This window comes from Mchenga conophoros, linkage group LG16 (genome assembly GCF_057382185.1).
Source record: "Mchenga conophoros isolate Kocher_MC1m ecotype Shallow Benthic linkage group LG16, M_conophoros_male_GT1.1, whole genome shotgun sequence".
Taxonomy (NCBI): Eukaryota; Metazoa; Chordata; class Actinopteri; order Cichliformes; family Cichlidae; genus Mchenga; species Mchenga conophoros.
Genome location: NC_140541.1, coordinates 365,177 through 375,065, shown reverse-complemented (window position 1 = coordinate 375,065; position 9,889 = coordinate 365,177). Strand labels below are relative to the sequence as shown.

Sequence of the window (9,889 nt, the reverse complement as noted above, 5' to 3'; positions counted from 1 at the left end):
CTCCCTGAGCCTGGTTCTGCTTTAGGTTTCTTCCTGTTAAAAGGGAGTTTTATAGATATTTTGTCAGAAATAATTTTGTAATACAGATTTACTTTACCCAAAATATTTTTTTGAACCTTTCTCAAAATCAGGTGAAACATAATGACCCTAAAATGCACTGACTCCTACAACCAATAAGACTCACTAGTTAATCTAACCCAGTGGATTGCACTCTAGGAGGGAGCCTGAGTACCCAGAATCCACACAGACTTCACACGAAAAAGCCCAGCCTGAGTTTAATGCAGGACCTTCCTTCTGCGAGGCAACAGGGCTACCCCCTGCCCCACCACTGTACACTGGTAACTAGTTAAGTAAATGTAAACTGCTGTGGCAACTTGTTTGCATATGAAGGAAAAAGTTAAGGATACATATCACTGCATGATGGAAAAAGGTAGAAAAGTTAAAGCCAAACCTGCTTTTGTGTTGTCACAGTCAGACTAATCACATGACCGAGTGTCAGCTATGCGACAAAGTTGGAAAAATTGAAGTGAGGAGATAAAGATGAGAAATTCCTGAAGAAAATGAAAGCACATATCACTCACAGTGGATTAAGTGATAACTCACCTTTGTTTTTGTTTGTTTTTTTTGTTTAAAGCCAGGCTGTTCCCTTTGCCAAGTTTCTCTTTGAATTCAGTTTGTTCTCTGGAGTCTGAAGGATGTGTCAGATAAGAATGAGGAGGCTCTGTGAAGCCTGTCAGTTTCTGTACACTCCTGATTGTTCAGTCCAAACCATGAAATAGTTGGTATCATCTCTACACAAAGCTAATCCATACAAGCTTTGGATGTGTCATACACTAGAAGCTTTGCTGTGACTGGTTTTTAAAGTATTTTTTTTAATTTGTTCATTAAAGTGTCACCTGAATTTGAGTGACATAGGACAATAATGTAGAGGCAGATGGTAGGAGGTTCTGAGGCGACGGGTACTTGATGCAGACTAGTACAATGCCTGCATGTGTTTCTTTCACTTGTTTCAATGTTTACATTTTATCTTAATCACCTCCTGATTGATTCAGGAAATTAAACATAAATATTTATTTAACAGGGTGTTAAGGAAAATGTTCTAAAACACTTCTTCAGTAAAAACTCAGAGAAGAGAAACACACAGAACTTCTTGCTAGCAAGGGCAGCCTCCAGCACTGAGGCTTGCCCTAAGAAACTGCCCCAGTCTTTATTTATACTTCAGTGTGTGTGTGTGTGTGTGTGTGTGTGTGTGTGTGTTCTGCTGATCAAAGGGTCATATAACATGAAAGCACAAAAGGTACATCCTTGGTCAGGAAAAGGGTAGTCTCCCCCTCACCCTAGATGTTTCACCCTAAATAACATGGTGAGGAAGTCCAGCAGTACATCTATATGTAAAGCTTAAACTAAAACACTTAAACTAAGCAGACATAGCTACGTTAAAACAATAAAACAAAGTACAAGCTCTTCCCATGCTCCCAGATGTGGGGGTGCATTCCTGGAATGCACACCAAGCATTTTGCGGCCTGCTAGAGATCACACATCCTGTCACTACACAATTAATTATACTCTCTAAGCACACATGGTTAAATATTTCCTAATACAAATAACTACATGCAGTATTCTACCATATGCAAACTTATATCACTAAAAGATTATACTGAATACTAAGTACAATTTTCCATTGACAGAGGGCAAATCAAACACTGAATCAAACATTTTGCTGTGATGTGTGATCACCTGTATGCATATTAATAAAAACGAGTGAAAAGAATACAATGCAAGTGGGCTATCTATCTATCTGTGCTGGGCCCTATTCTTTTCTCACTGTATATGCTCCCTCTAGGCGCAATCTTTGAGAAATACAATATCGCTTTTTACTGTTATGCTGACGATATACAGATCTAATTTCAACTAGCTGATGATCCTGCTCTGTCTCTGCATTGCTTTCAAGAGTGCATGTGTGAGGTCAAAGAATGGCTCTTAGGAAACTCTCTTATCTTAAATTATAAAGCTGAAATCGTGGTTTTTGATGGTAATTTTCCTCGCAGACAACTTTGTGATGCCTTTGGTGCCCCTGCCCGCTCCATCTCTGACACTGTTAGCAATTTGGGCGTGCTGCTGGATAGCTGTTTTAAATTTGATAAACAAGTGTCCGCTGTAGTTAGATCTAGTTTCTGCCAACTGCGTCTCATTTCTAAGGCTAGCCATTATGTTCCGCATAAGGACCTTCAAAAGCTTGTTTGTGACCTCTAGGCTGGATTACTGCAACTCCCTTTATTTCAGTCTTCATTCTGCCCTTCTTCATAGACTGCAAACTGTTTAAAATGCCGCGGCGCGCCTTCTGACGTAAACTGGGAGGTTTGCCTCTATTACCCTGTTCTGGCTGACCTTCCCTGGCTACCCATTAAATACCACATCCAATTTAAAATACTGCTGCTTACTTTTAAAATTATCAACAACACAGCCCCAAGCTACCTTATCAATCTCCTTAGATCATACATTCCCGCTCGAGCACTAAGATCATCTACTCAGTTACTCCTGGTGCAGCCAAGATCTTTTCTGAAGTCTAGAGGCGACGGTGCGTTTGCCTTGGCTGCACCAGATTTATGGATATGCATTTTATGCACCTCCAGACACCTCTGTCCTATAGTTTGTCTCATCGTTGTTGGATATAAGTCCGAGCACTGTAGTGTCATCGGCAAACTTAACAATGAGATTGGACGCGCAGGAGGAAATACAGTCATGGGTGAAGAGAGTGTATAGCAGAGGGCTCAGAACACACCCCTGAGGGGCACCGGTGTTGACCACAAGGGTGGAAGAGGTGTTCTTACCCACTCTGACACTCTGTCTACGGTTAGTGAGGAAGTCCACAATCCAGTTGCACAGAGAGGAGTTAAGTCCCAGTTGGTGGAGTTTGGGACGGAGTTTGTATGGCCGGATGGTATTAAAAGCCGAGCTGTAGTCTACAAAGAGGAGCCGTGCATAGGTGTTCCTGTGTTCCAAGTGCTTCAGTAATGTGTGCAGCACTGTGGCGATCGCATCCTCAGTTGACCGGTTCTCCCTGTATGCAAACTGGTGCGAGTCCAGGGATGGTGGAAAAGCAGCTCTGATGTGTTTAATGACCAGTCTCTCCAGGCATTTGGCGGGAATGGGGGTGAGTGCCACAGGTCTGAAATCGTTCAGACATGTGACATTTGACTGTTTTGGGATGGGAACGATGGTTGCTGCTTTGAAACAGGATGGTACCAGTGAACAGGACAACGAGGTGTTATATATAGAGGTGAAGACGTCCGCCAGGTCCGCAGCACAGTCTTTTAGCACCCGGCCCAGCACTCCATCTGGCCCGGCCGCCTTCCTGGTGTTAATGCTCCAGAACACACGCCTCAGCTCATGAGTGCTCAGGACTGGAGCAGGATCGGTTGAGGGGAGAGGGGACAGGACAGGGTCAGTGTTCTCCCTATCAAAACGGGCATAAAAGAGATTTAGATCCTCAGCCAGAGTAGAACTGTCGGCTGAGGGTGATGATGGTGTTCTCCTTTTGTAGTCCGTGATAGCCCTGATGCCCTCCCAGACCTGCCTTGGGTTTGTGTTGTTCTCAAACCTGGCCTCGATACGCCTCCTGTGCTGCTGCTTGGCAGTCTTGATGCCTCTTCTCAGGTTGGCCCTGGCAGCACTGTATGCCTCCTGGTCCCCGGATTTGAAAGCGTTGTTCCTCGTTCGAATAAGTTGTTGAACTCCGTGTGTCATCCAGGGTGGATTATTAGGGAACACACGGAATCGTTTCCAAGTTGTTACATTGTCCACACAGAAACAGATGTAGTCCAAGACAGCGGAGGTGTAACTGTCCAATGCGACACGATTGTCAGTGTCCTGCACCTTGAATACATCCCAGTCTGTGCAGTGGAAACAGTCCTGAAGCATCGGAATAGCATCCTGCGGCCATGTTCTCACGGTTTTGGTTGTAATCCCAGTGCTCTTGATCTTTTGTGTGTATATTGGGTGTAGCAGAAGGGAGAGATGGTCTGACAGACCCAGGTGGGGATAAGCCTGGGCTCTGTATGCATTCGCCATGTTGGTGTACACCTGGTCCAACGTTCTATCTCCTCTGGTAGCACACTTCACATTACGGTGGAAATTGTGAAGTACAGATTTCAGGTCCGCGTGGTTAAAATCCCCAGCCGCAATAAAGACACTGTCCGGGTGTGCTACCAGGCTGTTATTGATGCTGCTGCTCAATTGTGCTAACGCTAGCTTAGCATTAGCATCTGGTGGAATGTAAACAGCGCAGATGTAAACGGCAGAAAATTCCCGAGGGAGCTAGAATGGACGGCACTTTAACACCAACAGTTCTACCTCTGTACTGCACAGTCTTTCCGTTACCGTGACGTTCGTGCACCAAAAGTTGTTAATATAGATGCACAGCCCCCCGCCAGTCTTCTTACCCGAGTCCGCAGACCTGTCGGCTCGATAGGCGGTGCGGCCTGCTAGATCAATAGCCGCATCGGGAATGGCGCTGTCCAGCCAGGTTTCAGTGAAAATCATGCACGAACAGTTATTAAAAGTCCGTCGAGTGGCGATCTGCAGTCGTATTTCATCCAGTTTGTAACGGATTGAACGGGCATTGGAGAGGAATATGATCGGGAGTGGTGGTTTAAACGGACTAGTCTTTAGCCGTACCCACAGGCCTCCCCGCCTGCCTCTCTTCTGCCTCCGCTCGCAACGTCTCCTCCTGCGGCTTGCTGTTGCGGGTAGCCCCGGGGGTTGCTTAACGATCTCCGGGGGGATGAGATATTCGGATGTTAGTTGAAGATCTCCACGGCTTAGTTGTAGTAGATCATCTCTGTTGTATTGAAGTAACCCCAGACTGTGTGAAATAATACCTAATACCACCAAAAGTGCAAAAGTGTAGGAGCTCCGGGCCGCTGCGTCTGTGCGCGCCGCCATCTTGTTCACTTGCACACCTACAACAGAAGTGGTGTAAACAGTCAGGAAACGATTACAAGAAGACAGCGTCTTGGGAGACAGAACCAACTTCACCGCTGATCAGATTTGCACACTGTTAGACCTCTGTCTTACCACCACATGTTTCAGATACAAGGAGGGATTTTACAGACAAAAACATGGATGTGCCATGGGCTCCCTGGTGTCACCTATTGTAGCCAACCTTTACATGGAGGAGCTGGGAAGAAAGGCGCTTGGCTCATTTATAGGGAGAAGTGGAATCCTTCACTGCTCACATTAACACTTTAAAAACATAAAGTTCACCAAGGAAGACACAAAAGATAACTGTTTGCCATTCCTGGACTGTGGCATCCGCATTCAAGGGACTGGAACACACACAGACTAGTACCTCCTCTTTGACTCCCACCACCCTCTGGAACACAAACTTGGAGTAATCAGGACCCTACAACACCGGGCAGAAAATGTTCCCTCTAAGCCTGAAGAGAAAAAGAGAGAAGACAAACATGTAAAGGAAGCTCTTAACCCTTTAAGACCTACCATAGAACCAAGTCCGCCAGAGCTTACTTTATATTTTTACATGCTGTGGAGCCATTTTTGGAAGCATTTCAAGTTGCTATACATCAATACAACGGTTATAGCCCAAATTTTAATAATACGTACGCATTAAGTCCATAGTAACTACATAACGATAACAATAATATTTATATTTATATTTATAACAAGGTGCAATAATAATTAATGTGCAATAATAACAGTGTGCAATACACATACACTTATTCTTCTTTTTTATACTAAGTTAATATACTGTGTTGTGTTGTTTGTTACGTTGTGATGTGTCATATCGTGTCGTGTTGTGTTATATGTAGTGCCGACGTAGGACAGTTTTTCCAATTTCATTGTACTACTGTACTATGTATGACTGTGCAATGACAATAAAGAGTTATCTTATCTTATCTTATCTTATCTTATAAATTGAAAAAAAGTGGAATAAACTACAAAACAATTGAAAATCGTTTTTGTTTTTTTACATATAAAAAATACTTGCAGAAATTTAAGAGGTTTATCCCTCAAAACTTTAAATACAAAAAAGTTGCAAAAAACAGTTGACAACAACAGGAAATTTATTTTGAGTGTCTTAATAGTTTTATTTTTGAGATACAGCATTTTTTATATACTGCAGAAAAAACAAAGAACAATCCTATAATGCAAATTTCCAAAGAAAACAGCATGTGCATCAAAAAGTATGGAAGCCCATTTCGGCCACTAAAAAAAAAAAAAAAGGATGCTTAACTCGAAATTTTGAGAAAATAACTCAAAATTTAGAGTTAGCTCTGCCAATCAGTAATCTATGTGAATGACGTCATTTCTGTGTTGCCCGGAAGCTGAAGCCCTCAGCTACAAATGCTACAGATATGCTAACAGTATTTATTTATTTTATTTATTTATTCATTTAGAAAGAGGGGCAATACATATTAATGAACATTTTAACAAATGTAAATATGCCAGATTATAGCCTTGGGCTAATTTCCATCTGCAGACCCTCTGGCAGGTTGGTGTTAAACACAAGTTAGTAAAAACATACAGACACCATTTACAGGTCATGTGACAAGGACAAAAACAGTGATCACATTATACTAGAACAAACAATGACAAGGAGTGGACACAGAGGACAGTATAGATAACAATAACGGAAACACATCAATTATATTGCACAAACCCCAGTATTGCACATGCCCTGACCATCGTGATATTGCGTTCACCCATTGCACTAACAGTTGTTTCCCTTTTTGTAATACACTAACTCTTTTTCCCGTCCAATATAAAACATGATTATTAAACATGATCACATGTTTGTGTGTCCCTCAGCCGCCCTTTTAACTGACTCTTAAAGATGGGTAGACTTGCACTTTCCCTCACTGACAGTGGAAGACTATTCCAGAAGCTCACTCCCTGATATGACAGAGCATCTGTGAAAAGGTGGTCCGCCTGAGTGCCAGTTCACAATCACCTCTAACAGCAGCTCGAGTCAGTCGAGACCCGGCAACACTGCTAGACTTTTGTTTAATAAAATCACTCATTGGTGGAGGCGCCAGACCATTTATAACTTTGTATATTAGACAGGCAGATTTAAATAATTTGAAATTAGTAAAATTTAAAAACTTGTATTTTTCTAAAATTTGACAATGGTGATATGAAAAAGGTTTTTTATCTAATATTTTCAATGCTCTTTTGTATCATACTTCAATTGGCCCAATAGCAGCAAGCTCGTATAGGACCAACTTGTAATACAATATTCAATATGAGCCAGTATCATAGAATGCAGGAATGTAATCGCTGCTGTGTCTGTTAATGATGTGCGGATATGTCTAAAGTTCTGTATATTAACATTTACAGCTTTCACTACTTTTTTAATGTGTTTTTTAAAGGATAATTTAGAGTCTAGTAGCACTCCCAAATACTTAAATTCCTCAACATTAATTAATTCTTGTGCACCCAAGCAGACTTTTACTGCAGCCACGGTTGTTTTAGGTTTACTAAAAAACATTGATACGGTCTTTTTAAAATTAAGGCACAAGCATGAGTCATTCAGCCATTTTTGTAAATCATGTAATGCCAGTGAAAGCTGATGGGCTGCATCATTAGCAGTTTTGGCTTGCGTAAAAATTACCGTATCATCCGCATACATAATCGTGTCCACATTTTTGCACACATTAGGCAAGTCATTTACATAAAGTGAAAATAACAGGGGGCCTAGAATTGAACCCTGGGGGACACCTTGCGTACAGTAAAGATAGGGTGACTTGCTATTCTTTATTTGTGCGCATTGTTTTCTATCTGATAGATAAGACTGTATCCATTTAACAGTGTGATTACTAAAGTTAAATGTCGACAGTCTAGACAAGAGCTTAAGATGAAGCCAGTATTACAGATACGGATCATGAATACACAAATTGCTGAGTATTTTAAGCGTGGCTTCACAAATGAGGAGATTCTTGCATTATTAGCTGAATCACATGGCATTACTATCAGCCTCCGTACACTTGAAGAGATTTTACACAACAGCCGACTTTGGCGCAGAAAGAACAAAACAGAGGTGGGAGAGGTGGCAGCTTTTATACAAGCACAATTGGCAACCTCAGGACAGTGTCATGGGTATTGTTGGATGCACCAGAAGTGTTGGATGAATGGCATTGTTACTGACAGAGAAACCGTTCGTCTTCTGCTCCGTTTATTCGATGGAAAAGGTGTGGATTTGAGGTCACGTAGACGACTGCGGAGGCAAGTGTATCATAGCAGAGGCCCCAACTATGTGTGGCATATCGATGGCTACGATAAGCTGAAGCCATTTGGGATTGCAATCAGTGGATGCATTGACGGCTTTTCAAGGAGTGCAATATGGCTAGACGCTTACAAGACAAATAATGACCCGAGAGTAATTGCTGGGTACTTCATGGATGCCGTGATTCAACAAGGTGGTTGCCCTGATGAAAATGTCCATGTGGCTCACATGCAACGATTTTTTCACTTTACAGACAATGAACCAGAAAGAGAGCACGTCATATTTGGAGCAAGTACAGGAAATCAACGCATTGAAAGATGGTGGCTAATCTTACGAAGCCAGTGTATCCAGTACTGGATTGAACTATTTGACAAACAAAGAGAGGATGGCCACTTCTCAGACTCTTTCTTGGACAAATCATTGGTCCAGTTCTGTTTTCTTCACATTATACAGGTGAGTTTACATATGTGATTGTGTAAACGACATGTATTGTAACTGTTTAATTTGTAACAACTCACACGGCCTTTGCATATTATAGAAACATCAGATATATTAAAGTACACGTGAAAAGTAGAGTGCTTTTTAAAAAAAACTGTTTTGTTAAAAAAAAAATTCCACAAATATATCAAGGAACACAAATATACATTATAACACATTGATTATTTATATGTGTTTAGGTCTGTCTCTGTTTGGTGGGTCAAAGCTAAGTAAATAAGTATCTGTCTGTCCATGATATATATATATATATATATATAATGTGTGTGTGTGTGTGTGTGTGTGTGTGTGTATATACAGATAGATATCATTAATGTAGCTCAAAGCTACACTAATGGTGTGTAAGCTAAGAAAATCAATGTAGAAGTTAGTTGTGCTTTTGTACATTAACATTTTCATATTGTATGCCTGGAAATGTTTCTTTTGTGCATTTTGTTTTCATCTAGGAAGAATTAAATGAAGTTGCTTTGGCCTGGAATGACAACAGAATGCGCCCAGTCCACAACTCCCGAAGTCCTCATGGCCGACCATCTTTTATGTATGTCCTTCCAGACATTTATGGCGCGAGGGACTGTCTCAAACATGTCAATATGGACAAAGTTGAAGCCTGCCTTGAAGAATGCGTGTTCAAAGACTTTCCATGTGAAGAGGATGTCTTTCATCTCTGTGTAGAACTCATGTCAGAACATAACCTGGACTTCTCAGATGATGTGTTTCATACAGTGGATCTGTATGTAAAGCTAAGGCAGTTGATGCTTACTGAGTTGGAGCCTTTGCCTTAAAGGTTAGACATCATTATGCATTTGATTGAGGTGGCAAAAACACATTCTTTGACCCTTGTCCTTCAGGGACATCTAGGGATATTTAGGCCTTTTTTCCCCTTTGTTTGGTTTTAATTTTGCTACATTTGCTGTCTGCAACAAATATCACCCCAAAAGACACTTTTTTTAATGCTGTATTTTCATATTTAAACTGTAAACTTTTATGAGTTATTAATTTATGGATGGTTGTCGTTTTTGGGGCACACATACCCAGCCAACATGTATATATGGGCCCCACCTGGTTTTTGCTCGGGCTAGATGGGTACCATATGGGCATGGGCTCAAACTGGACTTTTTGTATGGGGCCTACTTGGGTTCTTCACATTAAACC

The 9,889-nt window shown here is 41.5% G+C and overlaps 1 protein-coding gene across 1 annotated transcript; it reads left to right on the top strand.

Moving 5' to 3' along the window:
- The first annotated feature begins 8,413 nt into the window (after positions 1-8,413).
- On the top strand, positions 8,414-9,519 carry LOC146556034 (uncharacterized). Its single transcript, XM_085250136.1, has 2 exons — positions 8,414-8,695; positions 9,184-9,519. The coding sequence occupies exons 1-2, from the start codon at positions 8,414-8,416 to the stop codon at positions 9,517-9,519; spliced, it is 618 nt and encodes a 205-aa protein (XP_085106262.1).
- Positions 9,520-9,889: the final 370 nt, after the last annotated feature.

What these genes read in the sequence shown, in the direction of transcription:
- LOC146556034 (XM_085250136.1), top strand. Translation starts at nt 8,414, where the DNA reads ATGGATGCCGTGATTCAACAAGGTGGTTGCCCTGATGAAAATGTCCAT. An exon ending in GTTTTCTTCACATTATACAG is followed by an intron (nt 8,696 to 9,183) that starts GTGAGTTTACAT and finishes GTTTTCATCTAG; the next exon opens with GAAGAATTAAATGAAGTTGC.